At 39.5% G+C, this 26,144-nt stretch overlaps 1 protein-coding gene across 1 annotated transcript in view; it reads left to right on the forward strand.

The window, feature by feature from the left end:
* The window catches only part of ARID2 (AT-rich interaction domain 2), a 160,070-nt gene that overhangs the window by 101,675 nt on the left and 32,251 nt on the right, over positions 1 to 26,144 (forward strand). The window contains exons 13-16 of the mRNA XM_054024890.1: positions 893 to 1,027; positions 1,720 to 1,919; positions 2,353 to 5,213; positions 15,404 to 15,552. Of these exons, the coding sequence (XP_053880865.1) occupies positions 893 to 1,027; positions 1,720 to 1,919; positions 2,353 to 5,213; positions 15,404 to 15,552 (3,345 nt within the window). The remainder of the gene's footprint in view (positions 1 to 892; positions 1,028 to 1,719; positions 1,920 to 2,352; positions 5,214 to 15,403; positions 15,553 to 26,144) is intronic.

Raw genomic sequence — 26,144 nt, forward strand, 5'->3', positions numbered from 1 at the left:
AATTCGAAATGATAAAATCGATTTTGGCGCTACTCCGCTTGTCGGGGTGGACTACAGAAATCGATTTAAAGAGCCCTTTATTTCGAATTAAATGGCTTCGTTGTGTGGACGGGTGCAGGGTTAATTTAATTTAACGCTGCTAAATCCGAATTAAAGTCGTAGTGTAGACCAGGCCCTAGATTACCAGATCAGTCTGAAAAACTTATTTTGACTTGTCAGGTCAGCAAATTTTTGATGGAAACCTTTGATAGAGAATGAGTATGCAATGCTAAACTATATCTGACTTTTGATCTAAAGTTTAAAAGGTATAGTTTGAAGCTTTTAAATATATAATTTGTTTAACTGATAGACACAGTTGGGTGGGGGTGAGCAGATGATTAAAGATTATATGGCAGTGAGGAACTGAGCTGTTAATTTCCAGTCATTCTAACATTTATGGGTTTTACATAGTTTTTTTTCTACAAAAGTTGTAGAATTTTGTAGAGAATATATAAAGTTGTTCTGGGGACTTCATTGAAACACATTTTTAATCTGAAATTTTCTCTAAGTTTTTGGTTTGTGAATATGTTTCTAAGTCTTGCATATTATACATGTAAATAATAATCTCAACAGGATGTTATGTGATCAGTTTTTGCCATCTATCTTAGTGTTTTTCCTTGTATTAACTTTGGGCATTGAGGTTTACATTGTGAAAGATAAAATTACATTGTATTGAGGAGGTGTTTGATAGGAGAGCGCATTAAAATGCTCTTTTCAATATTTTAAATTAGTAGCATTGTTATTGATTGTCCAAAAACCTTTATTCAGCCAGAGAGTAGTGTTTCAGCCCTTTAAAAAGAAATGTCCATGTTGCAGCGTGTTTCATCATTTATTTTTCTTTCTCCATTTTTAGGTTGAATGCACATTTTGAGGTGAATTCAGATTGCTCAGTCTCTCGAGCAGAAATGTACTCTGAATACCTCTCAACCTGCAGTAAATTAGCTCGAGGTGGAATCCTAACATCAACTGGATTTTATAAATGTCTTCGGTAAGGTGAAAAATCTATAGAAGAATAAACAGGAGATTGTGGATGCCTAATGCTAATCTGCAACTTCAAACTTCTTTAGGGAAATACCTACTCTCAAATAAGTTTTAAAGTTTGATAGTTCAATGCAATTATTTTGTTCTTTTTAAAGACTTTGTTAGAGCTTGCTGTATGTGTTTGGCCATATATTTCTTCCACCTCTAGCTTTTGGGGGTTACAATTTCCATTTCTCTTGTCCAAGATCTTGGAAATGCTAATTCTGGTGAACCTCTCAGTCCCCACGGAGGCTGCCTTCTAAAAAAAGCATCTGAGCATTTTACTCTGGTGAGAAGACACATGACAGGCTGCATCTCTGCAGAAACAGGGACAGATGCTGTCACAAAATATTAGACATTGAAAAATACTCTTCTGTTTGAAAAATAGAATGGAGACTTCCCATGCCCATTCCTTCTCTTTTTGGCAGAGGTTGAATATGTAACCCTGACTGACTAACATGAGTATCCTAGGATCTAGATTTTGCAGTTAGGTACACAATGAAGTATTTGACTTCTTAGTTTTTGTAAATATGTTTGTCTTTGTCCTCTCTGCGTACAGAGCAGAGTTGATGTGCTAAAAATTGAAAAGAAAGAAAAAAATAATACTGTGAAAAGATTGAATTTTTGTGATGTATATAGCTGTATGTTTGTGTTTGGCAGAACTGTCTTTCCAAATCACACAGTGAAGAGAGTAGAGGATCCAAATAACAACGGGCAGGCACATATACATGTAGTAGGAGTTAAAAGGAGAGCTATACCACTTCCCATTCAGATGTACTATCAGCAACAACCAACTTCTGCTACCCCTGTCGTCCGGGTTGATTCTATTCCTGATGTATCTCCGTCTCCTTCACCAGCAGGTTCTTTATCTTTTACATTATATTTTATATGGCATCCATTTTTGTTGCTTCTGAAACGACTGTAAAACAAAGTAAACTTCAGTGAAAAGAAGTTTTGATAAACTAGTTATTTAATTTTTTTGTTTAATGCTTTATAGTGCTGGATGATAGTGTTGCTAAGTAGTATGTGGGTAGATACTGCCTAGCATTTGATGCCTAAGCCCTAAATTTGCAAGTCACCAGACAAGCCACTCTTATGTCCACTACTAATCCGGACATGCTATAGCTGAGTTTAGAAACTACTTCACTTGACTGTAATGATAATTTCAAATTTGGGATTTTTGATTCTTTATATTTGTGTGTTTTGCTTTGAGGTGTGGGGGTGGGAGTGTTTTGGTTTGGTTTGGATTTTTGCATTGAGACTTCTGATTTTTTATTTTATTTGGGTCAACAGGAATCCCACATGGACCACAAAGTGTAGGGAACCATTTTCAAAGGATCCCAGTTAACAACCAATCTTCAAATCTGACAGCAACACAGATGTCTTTTCCAATTCAAGGTGTTCACACTGTGGCACAGACTGTTTCTAGAATTCCACAAAATCCTTCAGTTCACACACAGCAGCAACAAAATGCTACAGTGACTGTCATTCAGAATAAAACTCCAATTTCCTGTGAGGTAGTCAAGGCCACAGTAATACAGAGCTCAGTTTCCCAATCTGCAGTTCCTGTTACTATTGCTGTAGGTGGAGCAGCACAAGCTTCTAATCAAAATCACAGCAGTGCAGGACCACAACCATCTGTTGCTGTTGTCAGTTCTCAGACATTGCTTCACCACCAACCAGTAATTCAACAACAGTCTCCATTACATGCAGTGGTACCAGGACAGATACCTTCAGGCACTCCTGTTACGGTAATTCAACAAGCTGTACCTCAGGGTCATATATTTGGCAGAGTACAGAACCTACCAGCATGCACTTCAGCAGTTTCACAGGGTCAACAGTTAATCACTACATCATCACAACCTTTGCAAACTTCATCTCAGCAGCCCTCTGCTGGTAACCAGCAACAAGACACAGTCATCATAGCACCCCAACAATATGTCACGACCTCTGCATCCAATATTGTTTCTGCCACTACAGTACAGAATTTTCAAGTTGCAGCTGGGCAGGTGGTTACTATTGCTGGTGTCCAAAATCCACAAACTTCTAGGGTAGGGTTTCAGAATATTGCGCCAAAGCCTCTACCTTCTCAGCAAGTCCCATCTACAGTGGTACAACAACCCATGCAGCAGCAGCAGCCACCATCCCAACAAAGTGTAGTGATTGTAAGCCAGCCAACTCAGCAAGGTCAAACATATGCACCAGCCATTCACCAAATTGTGCTAACTAATCCAGCTTCTCTTCCAGCTGGTCAAACTGTCCAGTTGACTGGACAACCAAACATAACTCCATCTTCCTCACCATCTCCTGGACCAGTTACAAATAACCAGGTTCCTACAGTAATGTCATCTCCATCTACTGCTCAGTCACAAGGACCCCCTCCTACTGTCAGTCAGATGCTTTCCGTGAAGAGGCAGCAACAGCAGCAACATTCGCCTGCGCCATCACAACAACAGGTACAAGTACAAGTCCAGCAACAACAACCGGTACAAATGCAAGTTCAGCCACCGCAAGCTAATGCAGGAGTTGGTCAGCCTTCCTCTGGTGAATCTAGTCTGATAAAACAGCTGCTTCTTCCAAAACGAGGCCCTTCAACTCCTGGTGGTAAGCTTATACTCCCAGCTCCACAGATTCCTCCACCTAACAATGCAAGAGCTCCTAGTCCTCAGGTGGTTTATCAGGTGGCCAATAACCAAGCACCAAGTTTTGGAGTTCAAGGACAGTCTCCAGCTCAGCAGCTATTAGTTGGACAGCAAAATGTTCAGCTGGTCCAGAGTGCAATCCAGCCCCAAGGGGCAGTACAAACAGTACCCATTTCTAATCTACAAATATTGCCAGGCCAGTTGATCTCAAATAGCCCAGCAACCATTTTCCAAGGGACTTCTGGCAACCAGGTTACCATAACAGTTGTGCCAAATACTAGTTTTGCTACTGCAACTGTGAGTCAGGGAAATACAACTCAGCTTATTGCTCCAGCAGGAATCTCAATGAGTGGAACACAGACAGGAGTTGGGCTTCAGGTGCAAACACTTCCAGCTACTCAAGCACCTCCAGCTGGACAATCACCATGTGCTGCTGCTCCTCCATTCAAAGGTGATAAAATAATTTGCCAAAAGGAGGAAGAAGCAAAGGAAGCAACAGGTTTACACGTTCATGAACGTAAAATTGAAGTTATGGAAAATCCCTCTTGCCGAAGAGGAGCTGCGAACACCAGTAATGGGGATGCAAAGGAAAATGAAATGCAGGTGGGAAGTCTTTTAAATGGGAGAAAGTATAATGACTCCAGTCTACCTCCTTCTAACTCAGGGAAAACTCAAAATGAGGCCAATCAGTGCTCACAAGTCAGTAACGGGCCATCATTAGAATTGGGTGAGAATGGAGCTCCTGGAAAGCAGAACTTTGAACAAATGGACACACAGGAAATTAAAAGTGATTTGAAGAAGCCCCTAGTTAATGGAATCTGTGATTTTGATAAAGGAGATGGTTCTCATTTGAGCAAAAACATTCCAAATCACAAAACTTCCAATCATGTAGGAAATGGTGAGATCTCTCCAGTGGAACAAGGGAATTCAGATGTCACGCAGCAAGAGACTGCCAAAGGTGATCAAGGGGAAAGGATTTCTAATGGGCCTGTATTAACTTTGAATAGTTCACCTGTTGTAAGCGGTACACAGGAAGCTGCAAAACTGTTAACCCAGCAACTTAGTGGTACCAACACTGATTTACCCAATGGACCTTTAGCTTCAAGTTTGAATTCAGATGTGCCTCAGCAACGCCCAAGTGTAGTTGTCTCACCACATTCTACAGCCTCTGTTATACAGGGGCATCAAATCATAACAGTTCCACACTCAGGACCTAGAGTGTCCCAGTCTACCTTATCATCTGAAGTTCGGTCTACTAATGGCACAGCAGAATGCAAAACTGTAAAGAGGCCAGCAGAGGATAATGATAGGGAAACTGTTCCAGGAATTCCAAATAAAGTAGGAGTTAGAATTGTTACAATCAGTGACCCCAACAATGCCGGTTGCAGTGCAACTATGGTTGCTGTGCCAGCTGGAGCGGATCCAAGCACTGTAGCTAAAGTAGCAATAGAAAGCGCTGTTCAGCAAAAGCAGCAGCATCCAACAACATATATACAAAGCATGGTCACACAGGTAGGTTAAGCAAACTTTTTGTGTTTATTTTACCAAATATGATTTGTAAAAGAAACAGATATGTCAAAATGTAAATTTGCTATTCTGATATTATCCCCCTGTGGGATTTAAAATCTTCATAAAATCATTGTTTTTGTGCTCCTACTTAAGCTGTTCTGATACCTCTCATTCTGTTTTTGATGCTAGTTATAGTAGTATAGTTTAAATTTATTTAAAAAGATTAAAGTCTAACAGGTTGCAACTTGATTATGCATCAAGGGAAAACCCCTCGTGTTTACTTTTCTGTTATTTAATTGCTTTGTTATTTTGAAGGTTAAAATAGTCCCTTGTATTTTAGAATCTTAAAATTATTTGTTTTATCATTTCTTGCTCTCAAAGTTGTCGATATCTTGCCTCCTCACTTAGAATAGGTGTTGTAGGTGGCAGTCTCTACTTTTGTGTAATGTTTTATATTTTGTTCGTACATATTTTGTTAGTATATAAGTATATTTCTGAGGAGTGAATTTCAAATGATTTTTCCTGTATAGATATTATAAAATGTCTCAGTTGATTATACTTCTAACACAGTCTTTGAGCTTACTGAAATAAGTTAAAGTTTTGGGGTTTGGAGATCCGTAAAGGATAATAAACGTTTAAGTTTACTCCAGTCAGTCGAAAATAGTGTTTGTCCGTTGGTCAAAAAGGATGCTGTTTATTTCCACCATAGGTTCTGATCCTGCAGTCATATCTGATGGACTCTACACAGGCATAAGAGTCTGTTTCATGGATCAGATTGGAGAATAGGGGCCTTAGTTTCTTTTTTAGATTAAATTTTATTTAACTTTAGTAGCGTGAGCTTCCTTGTACCTCACCACCAGTGTAGGCTACAATATGTGTCCATTCTTAATATGACATTTAGCACCTACTGTCCTATTGTAAATATTCCAGTTTGTACAGCTCAGTACCATTTTCCAGGAAAATTCCTGATCATATTCAAAATTCTTACATTCTCTAGTGTTATTTTAGCATAGCATATGGTCAGAAAATCCCTTAATTTCATGTAAGGAGAATTCATTTTAAGAAACTGTTTCATATTCTGAATTAGAGTAAAAGAGATATCAACTAATTTGAGGGTGGTAAGAAGAAGACAGATTGTGGAGAGAGAGGGGAAAAAATCAGAGAAATCTTTGTTTGGGTTAGTGTTCTTAGGCGTTGAGTTAAGAAACTTTTATTACTTGATACTCATTCATTTTCAGTATTGAGTAGATGTAGATTATGGACACAAACAGAGCTATAACTAGAATCCACTTAGGAGCTGATGCCTGATTCATCAATGTGGTACTCCTGCACTGTCATCAAGTTAGACTTCTACTGAAATCTGTCTGATGCCTTAACTCTTTACCTGAAGAGATTTCTTGTCTAAAGATGAATAATTTTCTTTTGACTGTGAGAACACATGCTACTTTGTGAAAATTTTGCAAATCTAAATGAAAGTCAAAGATGTACATTATTCTGATTGACACATGATCTTTGATTTGAATAAAAGTTGTTTGACAACAAAAGAAAATTGCCAATGTGCAGTGGCGAACCGCAGCCAGCGGGAGCCGCGATCGGCCGAACCTGCAGACACGGCAGGTAAACACACCAGCCCGGCCCGCCAGGGGCTTTCTCTGAACAAGCAGCGGCTCTAGTTTGAAAACCGCTGATCTAGGGGACAGAGTAGATCACAAGCTAAATATGAGTCAACAGGGTAACACTGTTGCAAAAAAAAGGCAAACATTATTCTGGGATGTATTACCAGAAGCGTTGTAAGCAAGACACAAGAAGTAATTCTTCCGTTCTGCTCCGCACTGATTAGTCCTAAACTGGGGTATTGTGTCTAGTTCTGGGTGCCTCATTTCAGGAAAGATGTGGACAAATTGGAAAAAGTCCAGAGAAGAGTAACAAAAACAATTACAGGTCTAGAAAACATGACCTATGAAGGAGAAGCAGACAAGTGGCATGTCCTGTGAAGGAGAAGCGGAAAGCACCCCGGGCCACAGGGATGTGCTGGCCGCTGCTTCCTGCAGCTCCCATTCACCGGGAATGGTGAACCATGGCCACTGGGAGCTGCGGCGGGCCATGCCTGCAGACAGTCAACGTAAACAAAATGTCTTGCAGCCCGCCAGCAGATTACCCTGATGGGCTGCATGCCAAAGGCTGCCGACCCTTGTTCTAGGCTTTACAGTGACACACAGAGTGACAATCCTGGAATCTAATTATATAGATATAGGATTTGATTTTGTATTTAAATATCGTGTTTAGTGGATTGTCTCAAACAGGAGCATGTGACACGTCATTGTTTAAAGGTGATATTCTCCAGTAGCATCTGCCTTTAGCCAGTCCTAGGTGTAATCTGAAGGGAGGAGGGAGCTGGCATCTTACTTTGGTGGCTTTCTCTCCCTTTATTTACACATTTTCTGTTTATGGGTTGTTACTGCCCTGAGGCATTGTGCTGGACTCGTGCATGAAGAAAGAAAAATAAATGAGTAATTACTTACTCCCCCCCGCCCCCCAAGCTCCCACAAAACATGTTGAACATGACCAAGTTGGTTTGTCCCAACTGGCTTCATAGAAGCGCTCTAATGTCATGCCAGATGCCTGGATGTGAGAAAATTACACTTAATTGCCTATCTGGCTTTTTAAAAAAAATCAGTCCCTCCTTCACCATCATCAAAACAGACACTTCCATTTTTCTTAAGGCAGCCCACTTGTAGCATCCTTGTGTGGGAAGCAGGCTGCTAAAATTGTGAGCAGGAGTATAAACATTGGCTCCAATCTTCCATTGATCAGTAGGCTGAGTTTCCATTCACCAGAAAGCAAGTACGTAGCCCCAGGAGGCATAATTCATTCCTATCCGCAGAGCAAATGAACTGCTCAGCTGGAGCTACTAAAATACAGAAGTTCTTCATTTGGTTGTCATTCATTCCTGAAGCACACTGATGCAATTAGATTTAAACTTCAATAATCTCCTATCATTAAAGAGGAAATTTATTTTAATGCCTATCCCCCTACCCAACCCCTCCCTCATACCCCCTCAAAATCCTGCTGTTTTTATTTTCCACATGTAAGCTACCTGTGATAAATATAATATTTTGAGAACATAAAATTTTCAAAAGCGCTAAGTAACTTAGGGCTCCTAAGTCCTATAACTTTGGGAAATGACAGAGGTGTTTTTGAAAATTTGACTCATATTAACTATTCACTGCACAAGTAGTGGTACACACAAACACACACACATGTGACAATCACAGCGTGCGTGCGTGTTTCTGTGTGTGTATCTATATATTATTAGGGAGCAGAAGTGTAGAGTAAGGCCCTGATCTTGAAAATAGCTCTGTATGAGACCAGGGGTCCCCCATATGGAGCTGCATGAAGGACTGGGCCTCAATTATTATATCTCAATAGATCATGTATTCCATTTTGTAAAATTTAATCGTTATCAGTTTTGTTACCAGTTCACTGTGTACCAGCTGTTTTGTTATTTCCTTACCTTTATGGATTTGTATACACTGCATTTTAGTCACTGTGCTAATGCACTGGTGTTAACCATGATTTGCACTCCTGCAACTTGCTCCAAGAATCTTACTCCAGCTGCCTCTTCTACTGACACACAACATCTACAGGTTTTGCACTTGTGTAGCTTCTCTGGTGGCTCAAAACCCAGTATAGACCCTTTGACTAGAGTAGTCATTTTAAAAGTGAGGTGTTTTGATAGGGTAGACTGCTGGATTTTGCAGATGCCGGGTCCTTTGTGTTTGTGCTTACATTTTATCTAAAACTGAAATTTAAAGGATAGTAGGAGGCCTTATTTCGAAGATGGTATTTACCAATTTTAACAGAGTTGCCTGAGGTTAGGAGGTTGAGTAACATTAAAATATGAGCATTGAGACATGGATTGCAACATGAATTAAATGAATATAATACCTTTTATGCAGTGTGGTTGTAGCTGTGTTGGTCCCAGAATATTAGAAGAAGAGCTCTGTAAGCTCAAAAACTTGTCTCTCTCACCAACAGAAGTTGGTCCAATCAAAGATATTACCTCATCCACCTTGTCTCTCTCCTATGCTTTATATTAGGGTTGTCAATTAATCACAGTTAATTCACGCGATTAACTAAAAAAATTAATCACGATTTTAAAAATAGAATACCAATTGAAATTTATTAAATATTTTTGAATGTTTTTCAACATTTTCAATATTGATTTCAATTACAACACAGAATACAAAGTGTACAGTGCTCGCTTTATATTATTATTTTTATTACAAATATATGCACTGTAAAAAGATAAAAGAAATAGTATTTTTCAATTCACCTCATACGAATACTGAAGTGCAATCTCTTTATCATGAAAGTGTAGCTTATAAATGCAGAATTGTTTTTGATTACATAACTGCAATCAAAAACAAAACTGTGTGTAAAATTTTAGAGCCTACAAGTCCACTCAGTCCTACTTTTTACTCTGCAATCGCTAAGACAAACAAATTTGTTTACATTGACGGGAGATACTGCTGCCTGCTTCTTATTTACAAGGTCACCTAAAAGTACCCATACTACAGTCACACCTTCACTTTGCAGTGTAGACATACTGCTTCTGCTGGCATTTTGGAAGTAATGCCCCCTACAAGAAATGATTTCAAGAATTTGGGCATGCCACTGTTGTGTTCTTTATTACAGACTGAACAGGTAGTGAAGTCTACAGTTACAGTTGCCCAACACTTTCCATTATAAGATGCTGTTTTCATTTGCTTATAACTTGGCCAAACTTCAGAAGTTTGGGCTGAAATTTTCCATGTGAGGTGTTTGTTTCAGGCAGATTTTTTTTTTTAAATTTCTGGTAGATCCCTTCAGCCATTTCTTATAATGAAATGAAGGGGGGAATATAGTTATGTTTAAAAAAATTGTTAAACCTGTTTGTTGAGAGCTCTAATGCTTTTGTGCTTTGGAGCGGGGACTTAAAATTTGGCAGGAGAGATTATTCTGGCGTCAGGGATGTGCCTTTTGTCATCCCCATGAAACTGCCAACATTTGGCCAAGTTATAGTTTGCTGAAAAATCTCAGTTCACACATGCTCAGTAGATTTTTGTTAGAATTTGACAGCTACATTCTCCAATTATTCCATCTGCAATAACCATGCTCCATCTCTTTACCGCTCCTTTGTGCTGACCAGACTCTCTCATATACTATCTCTACAGAGTAACTGAGCGTGATCCATCCCTGGGCTGTAGGAGCTTCTGTGTCACCAAGCATAGAAACTGAGAGCAAGGAGACTCTTTCCAGTGCTCTTAGTTCTCCCCTGGTGGTAGCCAGGCAGCATGGAGGAGAAGGAGGAAGTTGCCTGAAGGAATGCAGAGGCATGAGGAGCAGTGGGGGGGGGGGGAGAGATGCAGGGCAGGGGGACAGCAACAGAGGGAGTATAGGAACCTGGCAGGGTGAGGGGGAAGGGGAGGCTTAAGAGCAGGAGGCAGAAGATGGGGAGGGACACAGCGGAAGCAGAGTGAGTGGGAAGAAGAGTAGGAGCTGGGAAGGGGAGAGGGTGAGAGAAGAGTGTGGGAGGGCAGGAGCCACAGAATGGGGAGGATAGGGATGGGAGTCAGGAGCCAGGCAGGAATGGGGGAGGGAAGATGATCAGGAGCCAGTGGGTTAGCAGCTGTTTGTGGTGGAAGGGTACTAGGAACAGAAGGGTCTGTAACCATTAGAGAACACTCCTCTATAAAACCTGGAATAGAACCCAGAATTCTGGAGTCTCTACATTCCTAATGATCTAACAAATAGCTGTGAAACCCACTGCCAAAGTGTGTGTTAGGTCCACATAAAAGATAGTCTTCTACTGCTACCATATACTCCATGAGCTCAAGTGGTAGAGATCTGTATTGTTTATGTAAAGGTCCCAATCCTGCTGGTGACCTATTTGGGAATTCAGTATGGTTCTGCAGGATTAAATTTCTGTTTTTCAGTTTTTTTAAACTTAGGAAATTACAGTTAAAATATGTTAAAAGAATATTAAGGATGCAACGTCAAGCAACAAACAAGATGGGGGCTTACAGACAAGTGTCCTTCATTACAGAACCCTGACTTATTCCTGAAGCACAATCTGTCCTGTATATTGAATGAAGCAGGAGTCCTGTGGAAAAATGTAATTGTGTAATTAACGATTGTATCATAATCCATATGCACAAGGGGGGCAAATTAAGGTTGCATGGGCAATCTAACTTTTGAGTGTTTGATTTTACAATCTTAATTTTCTTTTACTGTTGTTTAATGTCATTCATATAGTGTCCACTTTAATTTGCCTACAACATAAGGTGTTTTGTGAGGATTCATTGTTTAGTACTTGCAAAATAGCTTTGCGATTCTAAGATGAAAACCGCTGTATAATTGCAAAGTTATTCTTATTTATGGATAGTTGGCCATCAGTGCCTCTTCTTCAGGCAGCAGCAGACATATTTTTTTAACTCGTGGACCATAGGTGCTACGAACGTTTCATAATATTTTTGTAAGCTTTCCCCTTTCTTTCTTTCATGGTTTGCAAATTTATGTTTGTTTTACTGTTTTGGCAATTCCAATAGTGCTTACCTATGGTTTGCCAGAGTTGGTATTTCCTGAGTAACTGATGAGTACTCTATATGGTACACCTCTACCTCAATAGAACGCTGTCCTCGGGAGCCAAAAAATCTTACCGCGTTATAGGTGAAACCGCGTTATATCGAACTGAAGCACTGCTTTACCGTGTTCTGTCCGAATTCGTGTTATATCGGGTCGCATTATATCGGGGTAGAGGTGTACCTGTAAGAAACAGCAGAGAAAACCATACAAGTATAGTGTACAAATGAAACATGTTTAAATAGTTTGTTGATTTCAGTTCCCATAACGCTAATCTAGAAATACTGAGGAATAATGTTGAAAAGACTTAAGCAAAGTATTGTACATAATTTTTGAAGGTGACTTGAAAATAAAAAGAAAAAATTGACCCTTATCCTTTTTCTCTTCCATGATGCACAGATTGCTAAGGAGGAGTACAAAAGAATAGCACAGGCATGTACTAACAAAATCAGAAAGTCTAAAGCACAAAATGAGTTAGATCTAGCAAGGGACATAAAATGCAAGCAGAAGAGGTTCCTTAAATACATTGGGAGTAAGAGAAAGACGAAGGAAAGCGTACACTCTCTACTGAGCGGGGTAGGAGAGCTGATGGCATCAAGAAAGCTGATGTATCTAAGCCTATTTTGCTTCAGTTTTCTCTGAAAGGTTAATGCTGTCCAGATACTCAACACAAGTAATATTAACAACAATGCAGAAGGAATGCAAGCCAAAATAGGGAAAGAACAGGCTAAAGAATATTTAGATCAGTTAGATTTATTCAGGTTGTCAGGGCTTGATGAAATTCATCCTTGGGTATTTAAGGAACTAGCAGAAGCAATCTTGAACCATTAGTAATTATCTTTGAGAACTCCTGGAGGACAGGTGAGATCCCAAAAGACTAGAGAAGAAAAACATAGTACCTATCTTTATAAAGGGGGAACATAAAGGATCCGGGGTATTATAGACCAGCGAGCCTAACTTTGATACCTAGAAAAATACTGAAACAAATTATTAAACAATCAGTTTGTAAGTACCCGGAGGATAATAGGGTTATAAAGAATAGCCAGCATGGATTTGGCAAGGACAGATCATGTCAAACCAACCTAATTTCCTTCTTTGACTGGATTACTGGCCTAGTGGATGAGGGGAAACAGAAGATGTGATATATCTTGATTTTAGTAAGGCTTTTGACACAGTCCCACATGACATTCTCATAAGGAAATGTGGTGTAAATGAAATGATTATAAGGTGAGCACACAAGAGGTTGAAAGACCGTACCTGGGGTAATTATCAGTAGTTTGCTGTCAAATGTGGAGTCCCGCAGAGATCAGTCTTGAGTCTGGTACTGTTCAATATTTGCATTAATAACTTGGCTAATGGAGTGGAGAGTGTGTTTGTAAATGTTGTAGATGACACCAAGCTGGAGGGGGTTGCAAGCACTTTGGAGGGCAGGATTAAAATTCAAAATGATTTTGACAAATTGGAGAATTGGTCTAAAATCAACAAGATGAAATTTAATAAAGACAATGCAGAATACTTCACTTGTGAAAAATCAAATGCACAACTACAAAATGGGGAATAACTGGCTAGGTGGTGGTATTGCTGAAAAGGATCTGGGGGTTATGAATATGACTCAGCAATGTGATACAGCTGCCAAAAAGGCTAATATCATTATGGAGTGTATGAACAGGAGTGTTGTATGTAAGTCACATGCAGTAAATGTCTTGCTCTGCTCAGCATTCAGCAGGCCTCAGCTGGAGTACTGTGTCCAATTCTGAGCATCACACTTTAGGAAAGATGTGGACAAACTGGAGAGAGTCCAGAGGAAAGCAGCAAAAATGATGAATGTTGTAGAAAACCTGACCTATGGCGAAAGATTAAAAAAACTGAGAGTCTTTAGTCTTGAGAAAGGAAGACTGGGAGGGGATCCTGGTAACAGTTTTCAAATATGTTAAGGGTTGTTACAAAGAGGATGTGATCAATTGTTCTTCAGGTCCACTGAAGGTTGGACAATAAGTAATGGGCTTAATATGCCCCATAGAAGATGTAGGTTGATAGTGGGGGAAACTTTCTAACTATACAGGTAGTTAAGCTCTGGAAATAGGCTTCCAAGGGGGACTGTGGCATTCCTGTCATTGAAGGATTTTAAAAACAGGCTGTCAGGGATGTTCTAGTTTAGGTGGGCCTGCCATAGCACAGGAGGCTGGAATTGATGACTTCTTTAGGACTGGAAGAGACCTCTATTTATATGATTCTGTGATTCTGTATAAAGGGAAGCCTGAAAAGTGGGTTTATTTGGTCCTTTTATACACACTGATGTTTTTGGTTTTTAGCCTTAGGAAAATTAGGAGTGTCAAGTTTTTATTTTTTGAAGAGTTCTCATTGAAGGTCATAGTTATGTATCATGAGCTCTTTTAGCCTTAAATTAAACAAATAAATTGTTGAATTTCTGTTGTTCAGTGGCTCTAATATCTTTGGTGTCATCATCTTACTAGTAGTCCAGTTGTCCAGAGACTTGTAGGAAAAATAGCATGGGAAAGACCTGTATTTCAGCTTTAAGCAACATACAGGGGGGGAAACATACTTTTTTTTTGCGGGCAGGGGAATCCACATTTCAGCCTTTCTTTTTATATCATAAAGAACCAAAAAGGCTCATACTGAGTTTTTTAAAAGTGACCTGTAAAGGGAAAAAAGATTATTTTTACTCATTTTTAAAAACAGTCCCTTGAAACATGGGGGGGGGGAGCGGAGGGTGGATTTCCATACTGAAATGGTTTTACTTCCTCCATAAAGCACATTGTTATGTGTTATGGCTGGTCAGAAATGCTAGGCTTCTAGCATTCTCTATAACGGTACATAAGCTAATTTTTTTTGCAGGAACTTAAAGAATCTTTGCTCGTGTGGAGTCCATGAGAAAGTCCTTTAGTTCTCCATACACTAACAAAATCACACTGGGATATTTTACATTTGAGAGAGAGAAAGTGAGTGAGTGGGTGAGATTTTCAAAAGTGGTACTGTAGTAACTTTTGATGCCTCATTTTACCTATCTACTTACTGACTTGTAAAGATAGTGCATTGAATCCTCTGTGAAAGCGTTCAGTTTAGGTGTTCTAGGTGTATTGATTTAGTGAATAACATTCCTTGTAAGCAGAACAGAAAAGGTCTAAAGTATGTGACAAGTGTCCAAAAATTGTGTAACTCATACTTTAAACTACACTCTCAAATAATTAATAATATGACTCTTCACTACTCCTGTATAGTTATTGTTAATGTGCATGTAGATGCTGCAGAAGTAACCAAATATTGTGTTCCTCTGATTCATAATTCAGTATTTGAATTTGTGTTTAAATTACAGCAATTAAGATATCCGAAGAATTTGTACAAAACATAATTCAAGGGTTATCAAATAATATTTTCCTCTAGTTTCACTATTACATATGTTACCACTTACTCAAAATTCAGTGAGTTAAAATCTAAAACTTCATTGTTAATAAAGTGTAATATAAAAAGCAACAGAATAAACTGGAAAGTGTGTGTTTTTATCTTCTAGTATGTTGTTTTAACCCTTTGTGTTTGAAACTTTTCTACAGAGCACACCTGTGACACCGGTACCAACAATGCAAGTACAGGGCCAGCAGATCAATTTGCAGCCTTCTTCATACCCAGCACCAAGTCAACATGGCGAGCAAGTGAAAAAACCTGGACAGAACTTCATGTGTCTGTGGCAATCTTGTAAAAAGTAAATAGCTCTTTTATTTAACAACAATTTACTAACGTATTGCAGAAGCTCTTATTTGGAATGTGATCCCTGAAAGTACTATTTGTTCTCTTTCCTGAAGTATCTCTACACAGTATCAGTATCTGATAAGAGAAGAAAATATTAAAATTTTATATTATTAAATATTTAAAAATTGCTTTTAATCTAAAATTACTTCAGTTAAGACTAAAATATTTGTATGTAGTTATGTAAGTCACAATAACTATATTCCCTAATTTTTCTGCATTACAAATATAGGAACAGTTACTATTTTCTTGTTATACAGCTAGCTTTGAAACATGAAATGTGTTCCTTTCTCATATTTCCAGTTTTGCAAGGAGTGTTTACCTTTTATGTCCTAGCCAAACTCCTGTTTGGATTATGATTAATTTATTAATTTAGTACTATGGGGATTCACAAGCAATTAAATGAGACAAATCTCTGACTCAAGTTACTTACACTCTGAAATAGACAACACAGCAAGGAATGTTTTTTAAAAAAAAAAAAAAAAAACAAGAATGAGGAAGAAGGGCATGCTTGGATGAGCATTATAGAAGTGTAAGATCATAAGCATATTGCTACACATGCTTCTTGAGAGTTCATTTTAAAATAATATATCAGATTTAGGTCAATGTCTGGAGTAAATACGGGTGAAGGCTAGTGATTGAAAGATAATAACAAAATGTAATGGTGACTTGGAAGGAAAGAAGAGAGATTGCATAACACGGGGTTGTGAAGGAACTGGCAGTGTCATGAGCAAAAGTGAGAGAGCACACTTAGGAGGAGACAAAGGGAGCATCAAAGGAGCAGAACTGATTTGTCAGAGTGTAGGGTATGCTCGGGAGTATCATGCAACTAGGGATGAGACGTTAGCAGGTGGAATTGGGATAACTCTGAAGGTGAAGATGAAGCATATGAATTTGATATGGAGGAATACTGAAAGCTAGTTACTGTCTACCAAAAATTTCCATGGTGACTTTAGTTTGATATTAGCAAGACAAGGTGGATGAGATAATATCTTTTATTGGATCAACTTCTGTTGTGGAAGAGACAAGCTTTTGAACTTATACAAAGCTCTTCTTTGATGTGGTATTCTTAATTTTCTTCTCTAAGACATGATCAAAACCCATTGAAATCAATGGAAAGACATCAAATGGGTTTTGGATCAGTCCTCTGAATAGTACTTTGTTCTTATGTGCAGTTAAATAACTGCCATGTTTCCACCTCAGAGGTGACTGTGTTTCATTGGTAGGTGATATAATTCCTGTACTTAAAAAGCTTTTGAAGGCCTTTGAGATCCTTTAGAATGACAGGTACTATATAAATGTAAGATAATATTATGGACCATTATATAAAGATGAATTCAAACTATCTTAGAAATGTCTTCTCTTTTTTTCCCCCTAACAATAAATGTATCTATGGAGCCATGCTCCTCTACTGATATGATCTTGAATGAATGGCATCCAGGATCCTTATTAATTACTTGATTAGCAAAGACTTTCTTTTTTAAAAAAGCTCTGCTATTCAGTCTGGGTTGCATATACTACAAGTACAGTATGCTTTGATGAGTAATCCTTTGTTCCTTTTTTTACGATGGTGTTTGCAGGAGCCATACATCCACAAATTTGTTTCTCAAACATCATCTTCATTCTGGTAGCTTTTCACTGTTAAAATTGACATTTAGTGTCTACTTTGTTTAAATATATGTTTTGCTACATTTTCTAAAAAATAGTCTGTCTATATATTTAGTGTTAGGTTATATTTGATTTATTATTTTATTGAACAGATCTTTCTCTTGTGTCTGTGGTTTTTATTATGAGTTTTCGGGTGTGGTCCTGCAGTTTTCAAAGGTCCTCTAAAGTGCATTTGGAAGATGTAACCGATACTACTACTTTGAGTGGCTCTGCATCTTTACACTTACGGGTACTGTGTCATCTTGTGGTGCCTTATGGTAGAACCTTGCTCCCAGCAGTGTCTGTTAGAGCACTCTCATAACCCCAACCCCTCCTCTTGGCATCTCCCAAAGTCCTGAGAGCAAGGATATATAAGGGACTGAGCACCCTTTACCACCCCAGTTCCTTCCAACCACATGCCTGGACAGAAGTGAATCACTCCAGTATCTTTGGATCCAGAGTCTTTTCTCCTTGATGTTTGTTTATTGGGGTTAGTTAGTTAGCTTAGTGTAGTTTGTTTGTTTTGTTTTGTAGGTCAGGGTTATAGCAGAACCAAAGCTGCTGAAGAAGTCAGGTTTTAAATGATGCGCATCATGCCCAGATGTCTTCCCAGTGTCAGACGACCATGTGCCTCAGGTGCCTGGGAGAAGGCAACTCTCCTTCTGCCCGTTCCATCTGTTGGATCTTTATGCCCAGGACCTGCAAGGATAGGCAGACTTGTCTATAGATCCTGCCACTTAAGGAGGCCATTGAGGCCAGACCCTCTGGATCAGGGTCGTTTTGGGATCCAGGGTCCAAGAGACCTCCAACTCCTTCCTTTCATTACCTAAGAGAGTTTTACCCCCAGTCCTCTTATTTTTTGGCTATTCAAAAGCACCAAAGTTACCACAGCCGCCTTCATATCATCGTAAGAGAAGGCATTTTAAGTTGTAGTCTAAATCCAAACAGCCTGCCATCTCTGTGATATCCTTGTCGCAAAACACCAGACTGCAGATTTGATGGGGACGTTCAAGAGTCAGGAACCATTCAGTCAGGATCTTTCTACCCTTTTGTTTGGAGACTGGCTAGCTCATTTTTATCGGCACTTGGAGATGAGTTACATTGGACCAATGGATTCTAGAAATGATATAAAAGGGCTGTGACATACAATTTGAGAAACTACCCCCTAACAATTCCACTCGCCTCTCCTTTTTCAGGGACCAGTTTCACAAGGATATTCTTCTTTCAGAAATAAATAATTGCTTCTGACGGGCAGTCGAAACGTGCCAGAACATCTCAGAGGTTAGGGGGTTTATTCACAGTATTTTCTGGTACAGAAGAAAGATGGTTGGAGGGGTTCATGTAGTCTTGAATTTAAGGAACCTGAACAAGAACACCTCTACCCCGATATAACGCTGTCCTCGGAAGCCAAAAAAATCTTACTGCATTATAGATAAAACCGCATTATATCGAACTTGTTTTGATCCGCCGGAGTGCACGGCCCGGCCCCCGGAGCACTGCTTTACCGCGTTATATCCGAATTCATGTTATATCGAGGTTGCCTTATATCGGGGTCGAGGTGTACATTTGGAAATTTTGGATACATATGTTAACCTCTGCCTCCATAATCCCTTACCTTTCCTTTTAGATTTGTTCATGACTCTCAATTTAAAGTATGCATATTTTCACATTTCACTAAGTCTCACTCATAGCAAAAACCTTGAATGTGTGGTGGTAGGATGCCATTTCCGATACAAAGTACTGCCATTTGTCCACTCAACAGCACCCTGAGTATTTACAAAATGCTTCTCTGTGGTAGCGGCTCACCTGAGAAGGCAAGATATTTTTGCTTACGTTTATTTGAACGATTGGCTATAGAAGGCCACTGTGTAGAAGGACCTGTTAAGCAATATTGCTGTTGCAACCAAACTATTCTTGGACCTGGGTCTTCTCATTAATACCGCAAAATCAAATCTATGCCGGACTCAGAAAATTCTGTTAATAGGTTCTATACTGGTGCAAGGGGGAGGGCCTTTGGACTAGAGGACTGGTTTCTGAGTTTGAGGCAGTGTATTTGCAATGCTCAGGAGTATCCAACTCGAAAAATAATCTTTTTTTTCTGGGTCTCATGTGACAACTACATATGTGACTCCTTTTGCCCATCTGAGAATGAGGCCTCTACAGCACTGGATGTCTCACATTTATGTTCAAGTTGGGACAGTTTGTACTTGTGGGTCATTATACCTCCAAACACCTTACTTTCCTTGGAGTGATGGTTAATTAATACGAATGTCTTCAGAGACATTCTGATATCTGAATCATCTGGCTCTTCGAGGACATTGTCTCATCAGGAGAAGTTTCTGCAAATCAATGTCTTGGAGTTGAAAGCCATTAATTTAGCCCTCAGATCTTTACTTTTTGTGTGCAGGGAACAGTGGTACAATTAGTAATGGGCAGTACTTCTGCAGTGTGTTATGTCAACAAGCAGAGGAGTTCTCACTCTTCTCCTTTTTGTGCAGAAGCAATAAGGTTATAGGATTGTTGCATCCTCCACAGTGTGTTTCCAGTGGCCCTGCATTTGGCAAGAGAGAGCAGTGTGACTGCAGACCATCTCAGCAGACACTGTCTCAGATGTATGAGTGGTCTCTGAAGAACCAGTTGGCTCATGACCTATTTGCTGGATGGGGTCAACCAGATGTGGACCTGTTTGCAAGAAGGTTCAACAAGAAGTGTCACCTCTTCTGCTCCAGAGATGGCAGGGAAAGCCAATCTCTGTCAGATGTTTTGCTTTTTCCCTGTTCCATTGATCCACCAAGTGGTAAGGAAAATACATCTCAGGATAGAAAGAGGATGATTCTCATTATCTCAGCTTTGCTGTGCCAGCAATAGTAGATCGATCTCCTCCATCTGTTTGGTGGAGTCTTCATGCATCTTCCTCGGTCACCAGATCTGTTGTCTCAGCAGGAAGGGAGGATTCTTCCTCTGCACCTACAGTGCCTCCATCTGATGGACTTTGAGTCTATCTGATCTTCAGTAGTCTTGTTTCTTGGCTGTTAGACAATAGGCTGATTAATACTAGCAAGCAGTGAACCAGACAATGTTACCGGTCAAAGTGGCCCAGATTTGTGACTTGGATGACTGGCAAGGGCAGTTCTTCTGCTTCAACATCCATACTCTGTGTTCTGTAATATTTTGATGTTTTTAAAATCTGAAGGGTTATGTAATTCATCATTAAGGATTCATTTGGCAGCCATTTCTGCCTATCGTACTTTAATTGATGGTAGATCATTGTTTGTACATAATATTACTAAGATGTTTATGAAGGGCGTGTCTAATATGTACCCTCCGTTGAGAGAGCCTGTCCCTTCTTGGCATTTCAGTTTGGTTCTAGCCAGGCTGATGAAGCCACCCTTTTGCTGAGTTTTCTTCACATTATTTTATCTATTAAAATGGCTTTAATTGTTGCTATAACATCTGCCAGAAAGATGAGTGAACAGAATGCTCTTATCGCTGATTGTCCATAAAGATAAGGTTGTTCGTTGGCTTGATCCCAGGTTTTGACAAAGATGGTTTCTGATTTTCATGTCAACCAGTCCATCAATTTGCTGCTCCCCCCCCCCCCCCCCCGATCAAATTCTAATAAGAATGAATTGGCTTTGCCTACTTTAGGTGCAAGGAGGGCCCTGGCTTATTATTTAGACATAACTAAAAGTTTTCATAAATCATCCTGCTTGTTTTTATTTTGTTTCTTGTGCTGAAAGTTGCATGGGATATGGCCTTTCTTTTCAGACCATTTCAAGATGGATTAAGCAATGTATTATTGAATATTATTCCTTGGCACAGACTCTAATACGTGGGACAATATGACCACATATCATTAGAGCCATGGCAACTTCTTTTGCTTTTCTTAAACAAGTCCGTTCTGTGGAGATTAGCTGAGCTGCTATCTGGAGTTCTGTTCATACTTTCTATAAGCATTATGCTTTAGACTTGACCTCTAGGAGAGATGCTGGATTTGGTAGAGAGGAGTTGCAGCCTTTATTCAGTTAGGACTCTGTCCCCGCCTCCAGGTTATTTTCAGCACTGCCTATCGGTTTATTCCATAAGTGGGAATATGCAGAGCCGTTCAAAGATGAAACAAAGGTTACTTACTTGTAACCAAGTTATTTGAGATGGCTCTGCATAGTCGCACTTCCTATCTACCTTCCCCTCTTTTGTCAGAGTGCTAATCATTTACTGTTCTCTGGCATTGCAAGTGATAGAGGATTCTCTGCTCCTTATATAGCCTCACTCCTGGGACATTTTGAGATGCTGGGAGGGGTGGGGGGGGCTGAGGGCCGGAGAGTGCTCTAACGGAAACTGCTGGGAGTAGGTTCTACTGTAAGGCACCACAAGGCGGCACAGTACCCAGAAGTGTGACTATGCAGAGCCATCTCAAAGAACTCAGTTACTTACTTTAATTGGAGTTCTTTGAGATGGCTCTGCTTAGTGTCACTACTGTATAATAAAACCTGCTGTATCTCTGACCAATCGGTTAAACAAACTAACACTGTTTGGACTAGTTATGGGCTATTAAAGCCTTTGTATTGTTTTGATAGGTTAATTGTATACCTTTCATTGGGCTGCTGACTGAATGCAAGACTCTTGCAATGAAGTCCAAAAAGAAGAGGCGAGGTTATTTTCTAGCTTTCTTGAAAAACAGAAGTTTTGTTAAACATGACAGGCATCTCAGCTGGGGATCAAAATCTTTGGTTCTAATTTTCAGCAGAACTGCTTTAAATTGTTTTAAATGTTGAGTTGAGGAAAACTTTTAATACCATATAGTGTATGTCTCCCTATGTGCTTAACTCAGACTCTGTAACTTTCTACTGCTGAGATTTGCTTGCCTTTTTCCTTTCTAGGCTTCCCTTTCTTTGTTAGAATATCATAATTGATTTAACATTCCCACTGCTGTTCTGTTAGTGAGAAATGCTTTGGGCCAACTTCTGCTCTGTTACATCCTTGCACCCCATTGGCTTCATTGTGGTTGCCAATGAAAGTAAATAAGGACAGACTGTGGTAATCTGTTAAAGCTTCGAATGTTGCAAAAATTGCAACGTTTCCGTCTGAATAAGATTCAACATCTCTTTCCATTCTCTTCAATTCAGGGATGAAAAATCTGTAGTCTAGGTTCCACCTATTGTATTTCACTGTTCTTCTCCAGTCCTTCAAACTGTGTCCCAACAAAAATTAGGAAAATTCAGTCTTTATCATTCTAATGATTTTTTTAAAAAAAGGCAGATATTTAAAAAAAAAAACAAAAAACCCACAAACATCAGAGGCCATCTTTATACAATGTAAAGGAGCAAGAAAAGGTATCTTTAATAGCTCATAACTAGTCCAGACAATAAGATTGTGTTAGTTTGTTTAACCAATTGGTCAGAGATGGAGCAGGTTTTACTATTTCCGATCATCTCAGTGAATTTTGCTCCTGAGAGCTTAGACAGAAAACCATTTTGTGTATTAGAAAAATGTGTTCTAAGTACTGCTTTACTACTTGACAGGATTTCACTGACTGGTTTATTATGTTAACTGAAAGAAATTTACCATCTAATATAGCCTAAATAATTGTCTCCTCTTAAGCTGCAGAAAAACTACTTTGAATTCCTTCTAGATTTGTCAATGTGAGCTGGCTAAATACTGGGGGAAATCATTCATGATCATTTTGGTGGATTAGAAATTGAATTTTTATTTGCCACATCTTCACCCCTTTTATATTCACACTTCATGAATGTTTATGTGAACAAAGTCTTGTTTGTACATACGTTTATGGAAAATTAATTTTGTGCCATAGTTGACATTTCTTTTCTGACCAAACAAAATTAAATTAAAAAGGAAGCGTAGTATAGCAAGCATTTTAGGTCTTGTTTACACTGGAAAAATGCATCATGTTAGGAAAAAGTGTTAACAAACACAATGTTACACAACTTAGCTCTTACTATAGAGAAAGGCAAACTGTATTTAAACCCTAGAATTTCTCCATTTGGTGAGAAGATAGACTGCACTAGTGCTAGACTGTCTTTTGTGATGTCTGCCAAGTGCCAACAACAGCCAAATACTGAGATAGTGTGTTTCTCATTCTCTGGATATATCTTCACTGATAAAAGAATCCTGTTTTTACTTTCAGGTAGCTAGAGTGAGATTACTCTCTTAGCGTAAAATCCTCATGGAGAGATTGTACTGATAGTTTTCATGTTGATGTGGTTAGATGAGGAAACCTCAGGTAGAATGTAGTGTTGACCTTGACTAGCTACACTGAGGTAAAAACTATAAGTGCATTGTTTTCACTAGAACATGAATGGCCAAACTTACTGATCCTCCGAGCCACATATGATAATCTTCAGAAGTTTGAGAGCAGGGCGCACCTGCTTGGGGGTTCTACCCTGCGACAGGGTGGTGGGGCTCAGGGCTTCAGTCCCATGGGAGGTGCCTGCCAGTGCTCAGGGCTTCAGCAAGAGTGGGGTAGAAGCCCTGGGCGCACACACCCCAGTCTAGTAGGTGGAGAATGGGGGGACATGGAGGACTCCGCGAGCCTCACTTTAACAGTAAAAGAGCTGCTTATGGCTCATGAACCTCAGTTTGTCCACCCCTGCACTAAAATTTTGCATCATTAACTATCTTTAGTTAGCTGTCTCATTGTAAAAACACACTTCTTTTAGCAGTGAAAGCACAGCCACATTCTCTGTGCCCCCCTCCACACACTAAAGTTAAATGATTTCTGGAAAACAAGCAGCATGTGTAATGCAGTGAAGAGAATCAGAGTCATAGAGTTTAAGGGTAGAAGGGAACACTAGATCATCTAGTCTGCATATCCTGCATATCCCAGGATACCAGCACCTGCACACTAAACTCAACAGCCAAAATGAAATCAAAATATTACATCCCATGGAAGATTAGACTATTATGTGCCACAGGCAGAGAACTGAAGAGACCACCAGTGCTTGGGGCCCTGCAATGGCAAGGAAATTATTAAATTAAATATACCATAATCCTGGCAAGTGATCTCCACCCATGTTCTGCAGAGGAAGGTGAAAAAAACCCCAAGGTCACTGCCACTCTGACCTGGGGAAAAATTCCTTCCTGATCCCACATGTGTTGATCAGGTAGACCCTGAGCATATGAGCAAGAACCAATCAGCCGAGCATCTGAGAGAGAGAATATTCTGTGCCACCTTAGTGCCCTAGTCCACCCAACCTAGGCTAGGTCCACACTACCTGCCCAATTCAGCGGGTAGAGATCGATTTTCTGGGATCCCAGAATAAATCGATCCCAGAATCGCTCCCCCGTCGACTGCGGAACTCCTGCTCGCCGAGAGGAGGAAGCGCTGTCGACGGGGGAGCTTGCCTGCGCTGCGTGGACCCACAGTAAGTAAACTTAGTTCGATCTAGGAAACGTCGACTTTAGCTACGCTATGCTCGTAGCTGAAGTTGCGTTTCCTAGATCAATCCCCCGCCCCAGTGTGGACCAGCCCCTAATGTCCCATCTCCAGTTGTGGCCATCCCTGATGCTTCAGCGGAAGGAGTTTTTTTTTTTTTTTTTTTAATCTTCCAGAATACACTAGTGGGGGGGTGGGAGGGATCCCTTCCTTACCCCTATTGGTGGCCAGCTGAAATCCTGAACCATGAACTTTAGGAACATAAGATGAAAACTAGAATTGGGCCCCATTGCTGCTGAACCTTGCCCCCTATTATCACAAGCAACCCCTTCATACAATTGCACTCATAAAGTTGTCTAGCTCTCTCTTATAACTAATTAAATAGTTTGCTCCCACAACTCCTATTGGGAGGCTGTTCCAGAATCTCACCCCTATGATGATTAGAAACCTCCTAATTTCCAGCCTGAATTTGTTCATGGCCAGTTTATATACCTGTTCTTGTGCCAACATTGTCCTTGAGCATATACAGCTCTTCACCCTCCCGTGATGTGTTTTATAGAGAGCAATCATATCCCCTCTTAGCCTTCTTTTTTTTTTTTAGACTGAACAAGTCAAGCCCTTCCAGTCTCCTCTTATAAGATAAGCCCACCCTTCCCCTGATCATTCTAGTAGCTCTTCTCTGCACCTGTTCGAATTTAAATTAATCTTTCTTGACCATGGGTGACCTGAATTATACATTGTATTCCAAATGAGATCTTTGCAGTGCCTTGTACAACAGCTTCAATATGTCCCTATCTTATACCTCACCTAATGTATCCTAGGATTGCATTTGCCTTTTTCAATCAGACCATTAGAGTCCACTAGCATTTTTATCTCTTGAGTGCAGATTCTTGGAGAATATTTTATCTTTATGGAAAGGAAAGTTACTTCCCTATGAATATAGTTGCCTTTTATAGCTATACCTATAATTACACAATGACCCTTCCCTTCTGCCTTTTTGGAAGTTGATTCATCCTGCTACTTAGGTTAAGGATTAGGTTGAAAAAGAACCTACATTCACATGAGGAAATGTTATGCACAAAAGCTTAACCAACATCTTGAGACAAGTCTTTGTTAATTAAGCAGTGGATCTACTCTTCGTTCCCATGCAACAAAAATCATAACTCCAGCATGTGTATCTGTAAATGATACTGTACTAAATTTCAGAATTCTTTGGAAGGTGACTCTTCTTTACCTGATGTACCCATAATGACCTATTTTGTAAATAAGCATTTAGATGGTAGTTTAAAGGTACATTTATCAAATAGATTATAACTGCTGCTATAAAGTGTATTTTAAAATATGTTGTAAAATCATTATGAAATGTTGCTACTTTGTCTTTGGTAGCCACTTTACTGAGTTAACTCAGCATTTTAATTTTTTTAAAAAATCATGAAAAATGTTATAATCTTGCCAACTTTTGTTTCTTTTAAACCTAATATATTTGGGGTTAAAAGGACATTTCAAAC

Source organism: Malaclemys terrapin, chromosome 1, assembly GCF_027887155.1.
Source record: "Malaclemys terrapin pileata isolate rMalTer1 chromosome 1, rMalTer1.hap1, whole genome shotgun sequence".
NCBI lineage: Eukaryota > Metazoa > Chordata > Testudines > Emydidae > Malaclemys > Malaclemys terrapin.